The sequence below is a fragment of the Eschrichtius robustus genome, chromosome 1, assembly GCF_028021215.1.
Source record: "Eschrichtius robustus isolate mEscRob2 chromosome 1, mEscRob2.pri, whole genome shotgun sequence".
In the NCBI taxonomy this organism is placed as follows: domain Eukaryota; kingdom Metazoa; phylum Chordata; class Mammalia; order Artiodactyla; family Eschrichtiidae; genus Eschrichtius; species Eschrichtius robustus.
This window is the reverse complement of record NC_090824.1, coordinates 138,093,860-138,114,020: the sequence shown is the minus strand read 5'-3', so window position 1 is coordinate 138,114,020 and position 20,161 is coordinate 138,093,860. Positions and strand designations below refer to the sequence as shown.

Genomic DNA, 20,161 nt, shown 5'->3' with positions numbered 1-20,161 from the left:
TATTTGTATCATCTTTAATTTCTTTCATCAGTGTCTTATAATTTTCTGCATACAGGTCTTTTGTCTCCTTAGGTAGGTTTATTCCTAGATATTTTATTCTTTTTGTTGCAATGGTAAACGGGAGTGTTTTCTTAATTTCACTTTCAGATTTTTCGTCATTAGTGTATAGAAATGCAAGAGATTTCTGTGCATTAATTTTGTATCCTGCTACTTTACCAAATTCATTGATTAGCTCTAGGAGTTTTCTGGTAGCATCTTTAGGATTCTCTGTGTATAGTATCATGTCATCTGCAAATAGTGACAGCTTTACTTCTTCTTTTCCGATTTGGATTCCTTTTATTTCTTTGTCTTCTCTGATTGCTGTGGCTAACACTTCCAAAACTATGTTGAATAATAGTGGTGAGAGTGGGCAACCTTGTCTTGTTCCTGATCTTAGTGGAAATGGTTTCAGTTTTTCACCATTGAGGACAATGTTGGCTGTGGGTTTGTCATATATGGCCTTTATTATGTTGAGGAAAGTTCCCTCTATGCCTACTTTCTGCAGGGCTTTTATCATAAATGAGTGTTGAATTTTGTCGAAAGCTTTCTCTGCATCTATTGAGATGATCATATGGTTTTTCTCCTTCAATTTGTTAATATGGTGTATCACATTGATTGATTTGCGTATGTTGAAGAATCCTTGCATTCCTGGGATAAACCCCACTTGATCGTGGTGTATGATCCTTTTAATGTGCTGTTGGATTCTGTTTGCTAGTATTTTGTTGAGGATTTTTGCATCTATGTTCATCAGTGATATTGGCCTGTAATTTTCTTTCTTTGTGACATCTTTGTCTGGTTTTGGTATCAGGGTGATGGTGGCCTCGTAGAATGAGTTTGGGAGTGTTCCTCCCTCTGCAATATTTTGGAAGAGTTTGAGAAGGATAGGTGTTAGCTCTTCTCTAAATGTTTGATAGAATTCGCCTGTTAAGCCATCTGGTCCTGGGCTTTTGTTTGTTGGAAGGTTTTTAATCACAGTTTCAATTTCAGTGCTTGTGATTGGTCTGTTCGTATTTTCTATTTCTTCCTGGTTCAGTCTTGGCAGTTTGTGCATTTCTAAGAATCTGTCCATTTCTTCCAGGTTGTCCATTTTATTGGCATAGAGTTGCTTGTAGTAATCTCTCATGATCTTTTGTATTTCTGCAGTGTCAGTGGTTACTTCTCCTTTTTCATTTCTAATTCTATTGATTTGAGCCTTCTCCCTTTTTCTCTTGATGAGTCTGGCTAATGGTTTATCAATTTTGTTTATCTTCTCAAAGAACCAGCTTTTAGTTTCATTGATTTTTGCTATTGTTTCCTTCATTTCTTTTTCATTTATTTCTGACCTAATCTTTATGATTTCTTTCCTTCTGCTGGCTTTGGGGGTTTTTTGTTCTTCTTTCTCTAATTGCTTTAGGTGCAAGGTTAGGTTGTTTATTCAAGATGTTTCCTGTTTCTTGAGGTAGGCTTGTATTGCTATAAACTTCCCTCTTAGCACTGCTTTTGCTGCGTCCCATAGGTTTTGGGTCGTCGTATCTCCATTGTCATTTGTTTCTAGGTATTTTTTGATTTCCCCTTTGATTTCTTCAGTGATCACTTCGTTATTAAGTAGTGTATTGTGTAGCCTCCATGTGTTTGTATTTTTTACAGATCTTTTCCTGTAATTGATATCTAGTCTCATAGCGTTGTGGTCGGAAAAGATACTTGATACGATTTCAATTTTCTTAAATTTACCAAGGCTTGATTTGTGACCCAAGATATGATCTATCCTGGAGAATGTTCCATGAGCACTTGAGAAAAATGTGTATTCTGTTGTTTTTGGGTGGAATGTCCTATAATTATCAATTAAGTCCATCTTGTTTAATGTATCATTTAAAGCTTGTGTTTCCTTATTTATTTTCATTTTGGATGATCTGTCCATTGGTGAAAGTGGGGTGTTAAAGTCCCCTACTATGATTGTGTTGCTGTCGATTTCCCCTTTTATGGCTGTTAGTATTTGCCTTATGTATTGAGGTGCTCCTATGTTGGGTGCATAAATATTTACAATTGTTATACCTTCCTCTTGGATCGATCCCTTGATCATTATATAGTGTCCTTCTTTGTCTCTTGTAATAGCCTTTATTTTAATGTCTATTTTGTCTGATACGAGAACTGCTACTCCAGCTTTCTTTTGATTCCCATTTGCATGGAATATCTTTTTCCATCCCCTCACTTTCAGTCTGTATGTGTCTCTAGGTCTGAAGTGGGTCTCTTGTAGACAGCATATATATGGGTCTTGTTTTTGTATCCATTCAGCCAGCCTGTGTCTTTTGGTTGGAGCATTTAATCCATTTACATTCAAGGTAATTATCGATATGTATGTTCCTATTCCCATTTCCTTAAATGTTTTGGGTTTGTTATTGTAGGTGTTTTCCTTCTCTTGTGTTTCTTGCCTAGAGAAGTTCCTTTAGCATTTGTTGTAAAGCTGGTTTGGTGGTGCTGAACTCTCTCAGCTTTTGCTTGTCTGTAAAGGTTTTAATTTCTCCATCGAATCTGAATGAGATCCTTGCTGGGTAGAGTAATCTTGGTTGTAGGTTTTTCTCCTTCATCACTTTAAGTATATCCTGCCACTCCCTTCTGGCTTGCAGAGTTTCTGCTGAAAGATCAGATGTTAACCTTATGGGGATTCCCTTGTGTGTTATTTGTTGTTTTTCCCTTGCTGCCTTTAATATGTTTTCCTTATATTTAATTTTTGACAGTTTGATTAATATGTGTCTTGGCGTGTTTCTCCTTGGGTTTATCCTGTATGGGACTCTCTGTGCTTCCAGGACTTGATTAACTATTTCCTTTCCCATATTAGGGAAGTTTTCAACTATAATCTCTTGAAATATTTTCTCAGTCCCTTTCTTTTTCTCTCCTTCTGGGACCCCTATAATTCAAATGTTGGTGCGTTTAATGTTGTCCCAGAGGTCTCTGAGACTGTCCTCAGTTCTTTTCATTCTTTTTTCTTTATCCTGCTCTGCAGTAGTTATTTCCACCATTTTATCTTCCAGGTCACTTATCCTTTCTTCTGCCTCAGTTATTCTGTTATTGATCCCATCTAGAGTATTTTTAATTTCATTTATTGTGTTTTTCATCATTGCTTGATTCCTCTTTAGTTCTTCTACGTACTTGTTAAATGTTTCTTGCATTTTGTCTATTCTATTTCCCAGATTTTGGATCATCCTTACTATCATTATTCTGAATTCTTTTTCAGGTAGACTACCTATTTCCTCTTCATTTGTTAAGTCTGGTGTGTTTTGACCCTGCTCCTTCATCTGCTGTGTGTTTTTCTGTCATCTCATTTTGCTTATCTTACTGTGTTTGGGGTCTCCTTTTCACAGGCTGCAGGTTCGTAGTTCCCGTTGTTTTTGGTATCTGTCCCCAGTGGCTAAGGTTGGTTCAGTGGGTTGTGTAGGCTTCCTGGTGGAGGGAACTAGTGCCTGAGTTCTGGTGGATGAGGCTGGATCTTGTCTTTCTGGTGGGCACGTCCACGTCTGGTGGTGTATTTTGGGGTGTCTGTGGCCTTATTATGATTTTAGGCAGCCTCTCTGCTAATGGATGGGGCTGTGTTCCTGTCTTGCTAGTTGTTTGGCATAGGGTGTTCAGCACTGTAGCTTGCTGGTCATTGAGTGATGCTGGGTCTTGATGTTGAGATGGAGATCTCTGAGAGATTTTTGCCGTTTGGTATTACGTGGAGCTGGGAGGTCTCTTGTGGACCAGTGTCCTGAAGTTGGCTCTCCCACCTCAGAGGTATGGCCCTGATGCCTGGCTGGAGCACCAAGAGCCTTTCGTCCACACGGCTCAGAGTAAAAGGGAGAAAAAATAGAAAGAAAGAAAGAAAGAGGCTATAATATAGTGAAGTAAAAAAGCTATTATAAAGCAAAGCTATACAGACAAAATCTCACCCAGAAGCATATACATATACACTCACAAAAAAAGGAAAAGGGGAAAATTAATATATCCTGCTCCCGAAGTCCACCTCCTGAATTTGGGATGATTCGTTGTCTATTCAGGTATTCAACAGATGCAGGCACATCAAGTTGTTTGTGGAGTTTTAATCCACTGCTTCTGAGGCTGCTGGGAGAGATTTCCCCTTCTCTTCTCTGTTCACACAGGTCCTGGGGATCAGCTTTGGATTTGGACCCGCCTCTGCGTGTAGGTCGCCTGAGGGCGTCTGTTCCCCGCCCAGACAGGACGGGGTTAAAGGAGCAGCTGCTTCGGGGGCTCTGGCTCACTCAGGCCGCGGGGAGGGAGGGGTACGGAGGAGGCGGGGCGAGCCTGCGGCGTCAGAGGCCGGCGTGACGTTGCACCAGCCTGAGGTGCACAGTGCGTTCTCCCGGAGAAGTTGTCCCTGGATCACGGGACCCTGGCAGTGGCGGGCTGCACAGGCTCCCGGGAGGGGCGGTGTGGAGAGTGACCTGTGCTCGCACACAGGCTTTTTGGAGGCGGCAGCAGCAGCCCCAGCGTCTCACGCCCGTCTCTGGGGTCCGCGCTGATAGCCACGGCTCGCACCAGTCTCTGGAGTTTGTTTAGGCGGCGCTCTGAATCCCCTCTCCTTGTGCGCTGTGAAACAAAGAGGCAAGAAAAAGTCTCTTGCCTCTTCGGCAGCTGCAGACTTTTTCCCGGTCTCCCTCCCAGCCAGCTGTGGTGCGCTAACCCCTTCAGGCTGTGTTCACGCAGCCAGCCCCAGTCCTCTCCCTGCGATCCTACCGAGGCTGAGCCTCAGCTCCCAGCCCCGCCCGCCCGGGCGGGTGAGCAGACAAGCCTCTCGGGCTGGTGAGCGCTGCTCGGCGCCGAGCCTCCATGCGGAATCTCTCCGTTTTTTCCTCTGCGCCCCTGTTGCTGTGGGATCCGCGCTGATAGCCGCGGCTCGCGCCCGTCTCTGAAGTTCGTTTAGGCGGCGCTCTGAATGCCCTCTCCTCGCGCACCAGGAAACAAAGAGGGAAGAAAAAGTCTCTTGCCTCTTCAGCAGCTGCAGACTTTTTCCCGGACTCCCTCCCGGCTAGCTGTGGTGCACTAACCCCTTCAGGCTGTGTTCACGCTGCCAGCCCCAGTCCTCTCCCTGCGATCCGACCAAAGCCCGAGCCTCAGCTCCCAGCCCCGCCCGCCCCGGCAGGTGAGCAGACAAGCCTCTCGGGCTGGTGAGTGCTAGTCGGCACTGATCCTCCGTGCGGGAATCTCTCCTCTTTGCCCTCCGCACCCCTGTGGCTGCGCTCTCCTCCGTGGCTCCGAAGCTTCCCCCTCCGCCACCCGCAGCCCGCGAAGGGGCTTCCTAGTGCGTGGAAATCTTTCCTCCTTCACAGCTCCCTCCCACTGGTGCAGGTGCCGTCCCTATTCTTTTGTCTCTGTTATTTCTTTTTTCTTTTGCCCTACCCAAGTACGGGGGGAGTTTCTTGCCTTTTGGGAGGTCTGACGTTTTCTGCCAGCGTTCAGTGGGTGTTCTGTAGGAGCAGTTCCACGTGTAGATGTATTTCTACTGTATCTGTGGGAAGCAAGGTGATCTCCGCATCTTACTCTTCCGCCATCTTCCCACCTCCTCCTCGCTTTCTCTCTTAATGGTACAGTCTGGAGATCACTTCTCTTCTATTTTATTTATTTATTTATTTTTTGGGCTGCTCTGGGTCTTCGTTGCTGGGCATGGGCTTTCTCTAGTTGCGGCGAGCGGGGGCTACTCTTGGTTGCAGTGCGCGGGCTTCTCTTGTTGCGGAGCACGGGCTCTAGATGCGTGGGCTTCAGCAGTTGTGGCACATGGGCTTAGTTGCTCTGTGGCCTGTGGCATCTTCCTGGACCAGGGTTTTGAACCCATGTCCCCTGTGTTGGCAGGCAGGTTCCTAACCACTGCGCCACCAGGGAAGCCCTGGAGATCACTTCTTATCAGCATGCAGAGATCATCATTCCTTTAAACAGCTGCATAGTAATCTATTATGTGGGTTACCATGACTTAGCTAATTTCATACTGATTCAGTCTTCCATTTAAGTCCTAAGGAAATACTTCTTCGTGGCAAAATCCAGTGTGAGAATTTAATAGGATCAAAAAATTTTAAAATATTGAAATCTATTTCTCTCCTTAAACTGGTAATCAAGAGTTAATGACAATTTTCGTGAAATGAATTTTATTCACCTAAGCACCCAGGTTTATTTTTAAACCTTAACTATTTTTGATGGAAATCCTTTAAATTTATTACAAACTTTTACACAATTTAAACATTTTTTGTCATAATTGGGATGTTTTCATTATTGTATTTAATTCTAATTTTCTGTGCTTTTCAGTTTTCCTGTGTTTTCCTGTGTTTTCCCTGAATGTTAAGTACTTGTCAGTCTCATATGCCCAAGTCAGTACAGCTGTTGTGTGAAGTTTTTTTTAAAATTAATTAATTAATTTTTCATTCTATTAAAGTTTAGGTGAAGGTTTTATCTCTGCATTTTCAGGACCTCAGCTTACATACAGGAAAGTCAAATTTATAGAAAGCCTGGTATTAACAAGAATGGTGTTTCACTCCCTGTTTACTAGACTAAAAAATATTTTTATATTGAAATACAGTTAATTTACAATATTTTGTTTCAGGTGTACACAAAGTGATTCAGTTATATATATATTTTTCAGATTATATTCCGTATAGGTTATTACAAGATATTGAATATAATTCCCTATGCTATACAGCAAATCCTTGTTGCTTATTGACTAGACTAAAATTTTTTTAATTGAGAAAACAAAGCATCTGTGTCTTTATCATTTTGCTATTGTAATTTTTACAATATGTAGTTATGATTATTCCCTTATTAATAGTAATATTTTCTCTTGAATCAGATGTTCTGCCTTACTCAATACGGGTCCTGTTGGAAGCTGCTGTGCGAAATTGTGATGGCTTTTTAATGAAAAGGGAAGATGTTATGAACATTTTAGACTGGAAAACCAAACAAAGCAATGTTGAAGTGCCCTTTTTCCCTGCCCGTGTTCTTCTTCAAGATTTTACGTGAGTGATAGGTTTATTTTTCATGATGAATTTTCAGAGTGTTCGCTTTTTAAAATTCAGACTCCCTGATGGCTCTCTTGTTTTTTAATTGTGAAGATTAGTTTATAAATTTAAAAAGTTGCTTTTTCTAAACTGAAGCCATTTGTTAAAAATTAGGCACTTTTTTTTTGTACCATTTATTTAAAAACTACTTTTATCTAACTGCCTACTTGTCATCTCCACGTAGCCAATAGGCTTCTCAGTCTTAACATATCCAAAACTTCATTGCTCAGCCCCCCTCATGTATTCCTTTCCAAGTTTTTTCTGTCATATTGAATGGCGCTGTAGTCTCCTCTTTGTTTAGAGCAAAAATCTAGGAGTTAACCCTGGTTCCTCTCCTTCGTACATAATCCAGTCTATCAGCAGGTTCTGTCAACTTTACCTTTGAAATATACATATCCTGAATCCAACTCCACCACAGTCATCCTGATTCTAGCCCCATTCTCACTTACCTGGACTGTAACTATAGCACTCTGTTAGCTGGTATCCCTGCTTCCATACTTGGAATGTACAGTCTTGTCTTTTCACAGTAGGTGAAGTGACTTGGTGAAAAGATGTTAATCAAGGTCATATCACTCCCCTATTCTCCAATTGGCTTCCATTACACTTAGAATAAAGTCTTTACCATAGCTTGAAAGATTCTGCCTAATCTGTGTGTCCAGGGATTACTTATTGGAAGAATTAACCTTTAGCTGAGTTTTGAAGGAGGTGTAGGACTTAGCTAGGCAAACAAGAACATCCCCTTCACCCACCCACCTAAATCTGGTTTGTAAGCTACTGCTCTGTGTACCCTGTATATGCTGCTACTGTAGTACTTATAATACTATTCTATAATTGCTACTTTATCTTCCCTACAAATTCCTTGAGAAGTTACTCTCCCTTATTTGGCCTTATACCATTGGTATCTAGCACACTGAAGGCATTTGGTAAATGCTTCTTATATAGTTGGCTGGAGATATATATGTAGATATAGATATATAGATATAGATCCATCTATATATCCATATATTTAGTGGATAACTTTGGAGACAAGAAGGCACTGGGAGTGAAGGGGCTGGAGCTGGGGAAAAGGGAGGGGTATCTTAAAATTTAAGGCAAGAGAAAGAATTCCATAGGCATTTCCCTTGAAGTTCTCTTATGCCTCTAAAAATCATCTGTTGTATTTTTGGCACATCTACCTTTGAGCCCTCAAATTCTCAGATAATATTTAATATTAATTCTCATTAAACCAGGATACATCTAACTTTGGATAACCTGTACATTATCAAACATGAATGCAAATTTAAAAGGGATACTTTTTAAATTTAAAAATGCATATTGATCATTTGAGCATATATAAAAGAAGAATTAGAAGTTGATCATTCTTTATTTTTTAGTGGAATACCGGCAATGGTGGATTTTGCTGCTATGAGGGAGGCAGTGAAAACTCTTGGAGGTGACCCTAAGAAAGTCCATCCTGCCTGTCCAACAGATCTCACGGTTGATCATTCTTTACAAATTGACTTCAACAAATGGTACTTTAATACACATATTTATAAAGACAGCCACGCACGTTGACTGGCAGCCAGTCCACTGGGAGTGTGTGGTATAGAAGAAAGGGAATAGAGATAATTTGTGCCAGAGTAAAGTTTGCTACAGTTAGTATTGACTAATGTACAAAAAGAAAAACTGGTGAAAACTTTTATGTATTGTTGAATTTTCTTTTTAACTCAGTCTAAATTTAAAGTGATTTTCTTGTTTGTATATTTCTGCTGCCATCTTTTATAGATATGTGTGAGCCTAGAACCTGCTTTTTGGCGTGAATATCTGAATTAAGGCTTCATTTCCTTTTTGTTTTTTAACTTCCAGAGAGAATTTAAAGATGTGAGCCTTTAGTGTCTAAATTGGTGATTGAAAACACTGAGCTTACTACAGCTGTATTTTCCTTTCAATGAAATAAATTTCTTATATTTAAAAGGTCCTTTTGACCAAAGTCAAACTAGAGAAGACATGATTCTGTTTTCATGTACCAGCTTTCTTTTTACATTCCCTGGAGTAATGGAATAAGGCTACAATTTATTAAAACCTGTGAGAGCCTTTGCCCTCTAGATTAAACAATGGCTCTGAACTTCTTTTAAGTTGTTAGATGGGAAAAAAAATCGATTTTGCTACTTGCCAAAAGTTACTATATGAAAATGATATTAGTGGCACTTACAATTTTTTTTAATCTCCATAAATTTATATAAATCAACTTTTTTTTTTTTTTTGGTAATCTGAGATTTGCTTTTGAAACCTGAAATAAATGATATATTAACCTTTGAATAACATTCAGTTGTTACTTCCAGATAGCATTGCTGTTGTGTGCTTTTTGAAGAGCTAAATTTCTGTAACTTTTAAATGGTTTTATTTTGTTTCCTTTTTTGGAACGATAGTGCAATACAGAATGCTCCAAATCCTGGCGGTGGTGACCTACAGAAAGCAGGAAAGCTTTCTCCACTTAGAGTGCAGCCTAAGAAGCTTCCCTGCAGAGGCCAGACTACGTGCCGAGGATCATGTGATTCTGGAGAACTAGGCCGAAACTCAGGAAGATTTTCTTCGCAGATCGAAAATACACCCATTCTATGTCCTTTTCATTTGCAACCAGTGCCTGAGTATGAGATGTTTTTAAAAATATTTATTAGTACCAGATTATTTTTCAGTTAAGGAAATCACGTTTATTCTCCTTCCCCTCCTGATTCCTATTACATTGCCTTCATATTTCACTGTGCTTCCTATTGTACTGAAAGAAGCAAAGTTAATTAAAATGGTAGTCTCTAAATACCATGATTTATTTCTGTTCTTTCGAAGAAAACTTTTCTTAAGAATTTTCTATAAATATATTTAATTTTTGTAACTAATATAGACAGAAAATTATCTTGAACTGTAAATTTTTTATTTTAGTGAATTTATACCATTCACATGCTCATTATTCATTCAGATTTCTTTTATGAAATCTCTATTTATATTTTTAGCTTTATTTTCCTATTAGGAGATTTCTTGTTCTTTCTTATTGCATTGAGACCTCTATGTTAAGAATATTATCATTATCATATGTTATAAACTTAATAAGCCCTTTTAGATAAGCAATTTTCCTATATGGTACCGTGGAAAGTAGTAAACCTGCCTGGAAAAGAATCCCGTTCTTAAGAGTTGGTTAAATTTCCTAATAGGTAATTTTTCAAAATAAAAAAAAGAGTTCTATAATTTGAATTTTTATATGCTATAAAGTTTCCAAAGTCTTAGTCTTACTTTAAGAGAGTTATGTTGTTTATCCCATTGTTTACTAGACTGTCAAGTGTTTTAAAGATGAGTTAAAAATGACTTACACTTTTTCAAATTGAAAAAAATTTAACACTTTAAGATTTAGGCTAGCTAAGAATAATATCAACACATGTTTCATCATAAGTACCAAATAATATATTAGTTCATTTGTCCCTAATTTGGATCTTTTAAATTCTGGGTAGTTCTAAATTTTGTGCTCAGTATAGCTGTAAAGCCTCAGGTTATAAGTGAACTCAGGTGCTCTTGCTTTCTAAGAATTCAATATAATCTGTGGGTCCTTTGCCATCAAATCATGACAGTTTTACGTTTATGTAAGTACTCCTTATTCCCTACCTGGCTGTCCTGATTGTTAGGGACATGTTGAATTTTGAGATTAACTTCTCTTCTTATTTAGAAATTAATTTCCTGAAAAGGAAGATTTATTGATTCAAAAAATCACTGATTTTCTTGGGTATCTTTTTATAACTGGTATGAAGTGCTAAGATGGTAAGTTTTTATTTCTAAAAATCCAATCTGGTGTAACATTTCCCCTCAATTTTGACTCTAAATTACAAAGTATTAAGATCAGATATGTTATAGTCCCTGGTTGTATGAAAATAGTAACTCTTTCATGTGCTTTAATGCATCAGTGAAGTATTAATTATAGACTCAAACAAGAAATTGAGGGATAGAGAGTTGAGAGCATACATTTGGCACTTGAAATCACTGCCTGATTTGAAGTCAGGTTATGAGCTAATAAATGTTTGTGTGGTACTTTGTAGCTATATATACTATGAAAAGGTAAGATAATTGGAGTGGCTCTAGAAAGCTATGTTCCCTGAGGTCCTAAGAAAAATCTCATTAAGATGTGCTATGGCTTCAAATGATCACTCAGCAATGAATTATTAATCCTTGTTTTTTTTAAAAAAGTTGACAAACAACTATAATTATCTGGACCCTGGAGGACATGTATAATTTAAGTTATATTGATATTCTAGTCAACACTTAAATCACCAGCTGGCAAGTGAAATAAACAACTTAAAGCTGTTAGAAATAATTTTTTTTTAAATATCCATTAGATAAAAATAGCTTCCTAAAAATGGCACTATGTTTACTGCTTGGCAGTGAATTGTTTTTATCTCTTAGTTTACATAATTCATGTAAAATATATTTATAATCCATATAAAGTAAAATACTACTTTATATAAAATAGAACCTTCCATTTTGGGTGAGATGAATATAAAATTTTTACCAAAAGCTCTTTTTAAACTATAAAGTGACGTTGAGTTGTTTGTCATTGCTACATTGTGATAATCAACAAGCATCTCCTAGTTTAACTGGTACAAGAGTTAAGTGGGTGGAGATGTACATGCTTATTTTTCATTAAGCTACAACCCTTCTTTTTCCTTGCGGTGGAAAATCCAACAAAGGTTACCATGCTACTTTTAATATTTTAGCCAAATCTCACAGTGATACATGTTAAGTACAGTTTGGGACACTGGTGTGGACCATGGCTTAAATAATAAAGTCCTTGCAGTAGCTTTCTAGTGTTACTTAAAGCAGAGCTTCCTTGTTGAAAAGAAAATAACTGATTCTGAGAAGTCTAGTAAACTGCTATTCCCAGAATTTTTTAAATATGTAGACTTAGAAACAAGGCAAGTCTTTTCTGTAATACATATATTTAATGCCAGTTCTTCTTCTTTTTAGACCTGAAACAGTATTAAAAAATCAAGAAGTAGAATTTGGCAGAAATCGAGAGAGGCTTCAATTTTTCAAGGTATAAATGATTTGGGGGAAATTTTTTAATAGGAGTTTATGAAATATTGAAAGGTTTGATTTTTATATCTTTAGAAGTTTTTAAACACTAGCAGTAGAACCCTTTTTTACTTTTTTTCCTTCAAATAAAATCTTAATCAGAAACCCTAGTGTATAACAAAATATTAAAAACAGTGGCTCTAATTCAAGTGAGCTTGGAGGGTCTTCTACTTGGGCCTACCCCTTTTCCCATCCCTGAGAATCCTTGGAATGTAGTTGAAAGCTACTGTTTATCTGGACTATTAGAACATTTTTCTTTGACTTAATTTTGTTTTAATAATTTGCAAAATGAATATATTTAGGTTTAGTATCTGTGTATTTGTTTTTATGTACTGTAAACTTTGACCATGATGAACATTGGTAAAATATTTTTAGTGTCAGTATTTATTTATATGTTGATTATGAGGCAAATTCAGATATATGCTAACAGTTGGATTTCTTAAATTTAAATAAAATATAGTGGAGTTCAAGAGTTTTTAAGAATGTGGCTGTAATCCCTCCTGGAACTGGAATGGCTCATCAAGTAAACTTAGAGTATTTGTCGAGAGTGGTTTTTGAAGAAAAGGACCTCCTCTTTCCGGACAGTGTCGTTGGCACAGATTCTCATATAACCATGGTGAATGGTTTGGGGATTCTGGGGTGGGGTAAGTAAATGACTAAATATATTTAATTCTTTTGGGGAGAGGATGTTAGGAAATTTATAAAAGAACATAAATAGCAGGGTCTTTATAGCCTCTATGAGGCTGTTTTTTTCACCTATAACAGCAACAACAAAAGTAAATCTTAATTCAAGTGTTTGTGGACAGTGTGGTATAAGAGAGAATTTATGAAAAGAAATGTGGACCGTGCCCAGCACAGCACTACCATTTGTGGAGTGGTTAGTGATGATGATGATGTCTATGAAGGTGATGTGCTTACTCCCTTATTTAAACTCCTTCAGTGGCTTCTCCTAGCATTCTTTGTAAATCCAAATTTCTTCATGTTTTTTATAGGGCCCTTCACAACCTGTTGCCTCTTCAGCCATTTACCCAAATACATCTTTTATTTCCCTGAGTGGGCTGTGCTATTACACGTCATGGCTTTGCATCAGCTATTCCCTCTGGCAGAGTGCATGTACTCTTTTACAGAGTGCTATAATTGTTGGCTTTTTGTCTTTATCATTAGACTGAGCTTCTTGAGGTTGACAGGGGCTGGGTTCTATTCATACTGTATCTTGAGCATAGCATAGTACCTAGCATAATAGATACTAAATGTTTTCTGAATTTAAAATAAAGGTAAAAATCAGTTTTTTTCAACCATGTGAGTGGAGTCATTCTTTTGAGAAGACTTGAGTTCCATATCTACAGTAATAGCATTATAACAATTCTGTGCAAGGTACTGTGTAAGACAAGCTCGTGAAACACCTAGAGATTTAGATGTTACAAAGATAAATTATCTTTAAATGCGCTATACTCATATACCTATCTTTATTACATTAGGGGTTGGAGGTATTGAAACAGAAGCAGTTATGCTTGGTCTGCCAGCTTCTCTTACTTTACCAGAGGTGGTTGGATGTGAATTAACTGGCTCATCGAATCCTTTTGTTACATCCATAGATGTTGTTCTTGGCATTACAAAGGTAAGTTAAAATTTTGCTAGCTGTATAACTTACTGGATATGATTTTTTTTGTAAGTAGAAGAGCCCCATAAGAGCAGGGATTTGGGTTCATCACCTCATCCTCAGCACTCTGATGTTATTAGCTATTTCATCATAGTTATCATCATAGTAATAATAACAAAATTTAACCCTTTATACTAGTAAGTACAAAACGGTTTGTTGTGTCGTTGTTCGCTTGACATGTTAACTCATTTATTCCTCATTACAAGCCTATGAGATTGTTACTATTACCATCCTTATTTTAATTCTGTGAAAACTGAGACACAGTAAGGTTTAATGACTTAACCAGAGGGTCATAGGGCTGAATGGTCAGTGTAGAACAAGGTTTCCCACCCAGGCAGTCGGGTTCTTAAGTCTATGCTCTTAACCATTATGCCTTATTGCCTCAGTGAATGTTTGTTGCCTTCGTGAATTTAAAAAAAAAAAAATCGTATTTAGGAAATGTCTGATTGCATCTCCTTTAACACTTATTTGAATCATTTGTCCCCTGAAAACTATTACTGTATTAGATAGTACTTTAAAAAATACAGGCTGTAAAAATGTGGTAGTGTCAAATTTTTCTATTGGCTATTTTAACATTTAAAAAAAAAATGTCACTCTGCTGTACACCTGAAACTAACACAACATTGTAAATCCACTATACTTCAATTAAAAATAAAAAGAAATGGTAAAAGTATTATATAGAAATTTTTTCTCTGAATTTTTAAAATATTGGCTGCATACATTTAATATATATACTGTAGGGTTTCCTAAAGACAATAATTTGTAACTCTCCATCCTAAATTTCTAGTTTTCACTAACTTTATTGTAATGATTAAGTCCCATTTCGTTAAATGAATGAACCTGGGAAATGTTCCACAAATAATTCCAATTTGGATCCCAGCGTCTCAGCATTTTCGGTTAGATTACTGGTCTGAAGGCTTTCAGAATACTCCGCAGGGAAAGTAAATGGTATTGCCTCCCTCTCACCATTTAGTATTGATCCCTCTTCCCTAATTAGAAAAAAAATTGACGTCTTGCAGAAATGATTGATTCAGTGTGTGGTACCAAAAGATCAAGAAGTTAAATAGAGAATTGAAGGATTATTCCTAAAGGAAAAGGAATATCCCATTATAATTTTAGAAAAATCAATTCTTTTCCTTCACACATCCTGAAAATTAATGGTGCTTTTTAGATTCCTCCAGCTATATTTTTTCTTAACAATGTTCTACATATACTTTTGACATTTTGGCTTATTGATGCAAAAATTAAATCTATTATGTAGGTGTACCTTTTTGATTATTTTGTCCCATATTTGAGGTCCTGTTTTATTCATGATCTTTGTAGGATTAATCATATATTGTTTTCCAAAATGTATATTGTGGTACCTCATTAATTTGGGGAAAGCAGCATTTGGCTTGCTGTATCTAATCTGTATTGCTCTTATCCTCAAAAATAAAACAGTGAAAATTAGGAAACATCTTTCTTTTAGGGTTGAGTTTCTGCATCTATAAAACGTTTGGATTAAGTGATCCTTAGGACTTATAAAATGTTAGAGCTTAACATTATTCATAGGTTGAATGTTGTTTCATACTTCATCACTGTGCTGAGCAGTCTCTCTATACCATTCTGACACCATTTTACAATTGAGAGAAGGTGGGGGTAGCTGTTTTGGCTACTTAAAAATGAGTAATAAGAAAAATGATTTTAGAAGGACTTAATAAGTTTGAGGCCACATGTTAAATCCTATCAAAATGAAATTTACCTAGGGGGACTTCCCTGGTGGTCCAGTGGTTAAGACTTCGCCCTCCAGTGCAGGGGGTGCGGGTTCGATCCCTGGTCAGGGAGCTAAGATCCCACATGCATCATGGCCAAAAAAACCAAAAACATAAAACAGAAGTAACATTGTAACAAATTCAATAAAGACTTTAAAAATGGTCCCCATCAAAAACAAAAAATCTTTAAAAAAAATTTACCTATAATTAATGATGCTGTAAATATTTGGATCAGTAGTTGGAATTCAAAGAATTTTTATAGCAGTATATAATTTTTTGAATTTAAATACACAGTTTTATCAGTATATTAGTATTTCACTAAATCTAAGATGCCATCATTGGTTAGAAGCACCACTGTTTTATGTGCTGCTAAGAAAGAAAGAAGACTGCCAGATAATAGACACACCATAGAGTCTAAGGTATACGCTGATTTCAGAGACATTAAAATGGGAATCTTAGCCATTTTGAACTTTCAAGCCCTTTTCTACCCTAATAGTAACATTTGACCACTCTTCTAATGACTGTTTACCTTAAAATACCTGGAAAACCAGAATGAGTTGATGTTTCATAAAAATAACAGAGGACCTCTTTCACTGTCAATAGTAATGGATTAAAAATTAGATTTTATAGTTTTCAGAAAATCCATGCTAATTTTATCTGTGTTTCTATGTATCTCTTTATATAGCACCTCAGGCAAGTAGGAGTGGCTGGAAAGTTTGTTGAGTTTTTTGGAAGTGGAGTTTCACAGTTATCTATAGTAGATCGAACTACAATAGCAAACATGTGTCCAGAATATGGTGCTATCCTCAGCTTTTTCCCTGTTGACAATGTGACATTAAAACATTTAGAACATACAGGTAAGAAGATATAAGATCACTAGGATAAATGTGTTACATTTCCAATGTGTCTATCTGAAATATTGTATAATAAATTACTACCTTGTACATGTTATTTAATGTTCATGAAATTATCTTATTTTAAAACAGCAGCTTTGAAATAAACTGCACTGGATGTGTTTAAAGAGTGTTGTGTCCTCAAACCCTAGTCCACTGCGACCCATTTACAGCAGTTTAGAGGAGTTATTCAAACTGCTGATCTTTGCCTCACTTTTTCCCAGTAATTAATAATGGATACCTCCACCCTGTTAGTGATCAGAGGTTGCAATTTAATGGAAGTCAGGCTTGCGCACATTCACAGCTGTTCTCTTCTACATCCAGGAAGAGAGGAGCCACGAGACAGAGTTTGGGAACCAGTGCTCTATCTAAAGAATAAGCACATAATTTTGTGAAAAGCAGCATAGGGTTACAGCTTCCAGATTCTTATTGTAGCCTGATTAACTAGGAACTTTGACCACTCTTCTGTTGACTAATATAGAAAATACTTGCAAAACCAGAATGTGTTGGTTTTATAAGGCCCCTATTCTTTAAAAAGCAGGGTCTCTTTATTTGATCCACTTCTTTTTTTAAGAGATCATTACTGAACTACTAATCTCATCATAAGTATATTGGGGAGATATATTCTAGTATTCTTCAGTTTGGGGGCAGATTATGATAAGCCAGATGGCAAAATGGATGACTGGTCCTTTGGAACCTTGGAAGGAATGGTCCTCATAGAATACAGAGTTTTCTCTAAACTGGATTTTGGGTGGTAGAATGTTCAAGAGAGAAATGCCTTATTCCTTACATATTGATATGAGTTAATGTCATAATGATCTGTCACTGTGTAATAAATTGTCCTAAAACTTAGTGGCTTAAAACAGCAATAATTATTTATTGCTGCATAGTTTCAGTGGGTCAGTAAGTCAGACAGGTACAGATTGTCTCTGCTTCATGATGTCTGGAGCCTCAACTGCAAGACTTAAAAGCTAGGGCCAGGAATCCTGAAGGTTTTTTCACTTGAATGTCTGGCAGCGAATGCTGGCCGTCAGCTGGGAACTCAGCTGGGACTGTCAGCCAGAACACCTATTTGTGGTTTCTGAATATATAATCTGGGCTTTCTCACATGGTGGCTTTTCAAGGGTTAGTAAGCTGAGAGAGCAGGGGTGTGGGGGGTTGGGGAGAGAGAAGGTACATGCCAGTTAGCCAGCTAGCCGGCTAGAAATTACATTGCTCAGGTTTAAGAGGAATGAACAAAGATTCTACCTCTTGATGGATGAATGTCAATGTCACATGGTAAGAGAACATATAACTTGGGATAGATATTGTTGTGGCAATCATTGGCAAATATAATCTGCCACAGTTACTTACTTCTCATCAAGCTTACAGATAACTACCAAAATGTTTAATTGGAAACTTTATTGTTAACATCTAAGTTCTTTTAATTTCTGGAAGATCTTGTTAAATCTCTATCCTTCTGCTCTGTAAAACTATTCTTAACTTTCATTTACTTTATTCTTTCATTGTGACTATTATATTAATGTTGCTTATTGTTTAGGGAAAGTAATGAATTTCATCTTTCATGGTGGCTAGTAATTTATTATGTTGAATTTTGTTATTGGTTTTTCTCTTGCAAACAAAATTTTTGTGAGTTTTATATAACTGGCTCAGTATTTCTGATCTTGTCTGTGATTGAGTAACTTTTAAAAGGGGGGTTTCTGGTATATATTTTATAAAGAGTTTTCATGAAGGATAAAATGTTTACTATTGGGAATAATATCAATTTGTAAAGAAATCTTTCCTGAGTGCTTAGTAATAAGTAATATTTGTTTCTTGCTCATCACTGAAATTCGGCATCGTTACCCCCAAAGATTTAAAAATTTCTGAAAGGATTTTTATTGTTGTTAATCATCTTTTTAGGTTTTGACAAAGCCAAACTCAAGTCAATGGAAACATACCTTAAAGCTGTGAAATTGTTTCGAAATGACCAGGATAATTCAGGAGAACCTGAGTATTCCCAGGTATATACACAATAACCCTCCTAATAGTAGTTAAGACTGTAAATTCTGGAGCCTGACCACCTGGGTCTGAATCCCAGCTCTAAGACTTACCAGCTATACAACCTGGGCACTTTTTAACCTTTTTGCCTCAGTTTCCTCATCTCTGAAATATGAAGATAATATCTACCTCATAGGATTCTTAAGAGGTTAAGTACAAATTCATTATGACAGTTTCAAGCACATAGTAAGTCCTCAATAAATGATGCTGTTATTATTTAACAAGTTAATGTTATTTGTGACCCAACTCTGACTTTATTCATTAATTTTACATAGATTTATACTACAGTAAATCTTGTGACATTTTATCAAGTCTCAATTTTTAGTACTTAAAATATAAAATTGACTCAATTTATCAGTCTAATTTTTTTCTATTTTAGGATAAGAATACTATAATCTACTCCCCAAATATCAATTTTGATGATGTCTGCACCTGGTTAATGTCTATACTTTGTAAAAAATCCACCGTTTTGAAGGGGATATACAGTTATTTGATCTTAAATGTTAAAGATATTTTTACAGTCTAAGCAAATATTTCTTATCTTTTGGAAATTTATATTGAAGTAGGTAGAATTCACTTTCAGGAACGTTGTAATAAAATTCACTTTCTAGAAGTGTGTCAGGGATCTAAATCAACTTGATGTTATCATTGGTATGGTTAACTGTTAAGCTCTTTTTTCTTGGGAAATCCATTTTCTCACCCAGCTTTATTTTTCTTCATAGCTTGTATCCCTGCCTGATACCTATCAATTTGTATAATTATTTGCCTGTCTTTCCCTCACTAGAATGAATACAAGTAGGCTCCACGAGGACAGGAACTTCACCTGCTTTGTTTGGCACTCTATCCCCAGCTCCTAGAAGAGTGCGTGGCACATAGTGGATGTTCAGTAACATGTTAGGTGAATAAGTGAATACATATAGTATATTGAGTGCCATATAGAACCCACAGGAATTGAATTTGTGTGACGTTCTGGGCAAATCTTTCAACTTCTCTGATTATTTTCTGGTCCCTTTCAGTTCCATTTATCAAATCTAGTGCTCTGTCCACACTTTTTTTAAAAAGGGAAAGAATAAGAACAGTTAAATGGGAACATTTTGGTGGTATAATGAAATGGAATAAATGTGCCTATTAAAAACCTGACCAGATAGATGATAAGAAATAAAACTAAAATTCATCAGGATGTTGATTTCAAGAGAAACTCATACATACTTAGACACAGACTAGGATCACCTGGATCCGTGAAATAAAAGTGTAAGAAAAGCAGGTGTTTCAGTTGTGCTCAACCAGAATAAACAGGGCTGTTAAATAATGATGAAAGCCATAGTGAAGAAAAACTTGTTTGAATTGATTATACGCAAATAAAATGTACATAGGGAAATGGTAGAAATACCAGAAGAAATTAATAGAAACCTAGCTGGGAGGTGGAATTTTTATAAAATGTTTTTTTTTTAAACCAAGGGATAAAAGCATGGTCTGCAGGGGCCTGGCTAGCTAAACTAGGACCAGGAGTAGAAAAACCCTTTTCTGCTGCGTCCCCCAAGCACCCTCTATTGACCAGACTTAACATCGTACAAGCTGAGAAAGGAGAAGTGTTTACTAAGCCCACCTCTGTTACCACAGAGCAGGCAAAGAAGGATGACTTTGGAGCTCAGAACCAATAAACTTAGCTGGCAC

The 20,161-nt window shown here is 36.9% G+C and overlaps 1 protein-coding gene across 1 annotated transcript in view; it reads left to right on the top strand.

Moving 5' to 3' along the window:
• IREB2 (iron responsive element binding protein 2) overlaps positions 1 to 20,161 on the top strand; it is a 63,547-nt gene that overhangs the window by 26,400 nt on the left and 16,986 nt on the right. Inside the window, exons 3-10 of the mRNA XM_068556389.1 lie at positions 6,845 to 7,010; positions 8,426 to 8,563; positions 9,461 to 9,679; positions 12,036 to 12,105; positions 12,604 to 12,787; positions 13,622 to 13,761; positions 16,240 to 16,411; positions 18,350 to 18,450. Coding sequence (XP_068412490.1) covers positions 6,845 to 7,010; positions 8,426 to 8,563; positions 9,461 to 9,679; positions 12,036 to 12,105; positions 12,604 to 12,787; positions 13,622 to 13,761; positions 16,240 to 16,411; positions 18,350 to 18,450 — 1,190 coding nt within the window. The remainder of the gene's footprint in view (positions 1 to 6,844; positions 7,011 to 8,425; positions 8,564 to 9,460; positions 9,680 to 12,035; positions 12,106 to 12,603; positions 12,788 to 13,621; positions 13,762 to 16,239; positions 16,412 to 18,349; positions 18,451 to 20,161) is intronic.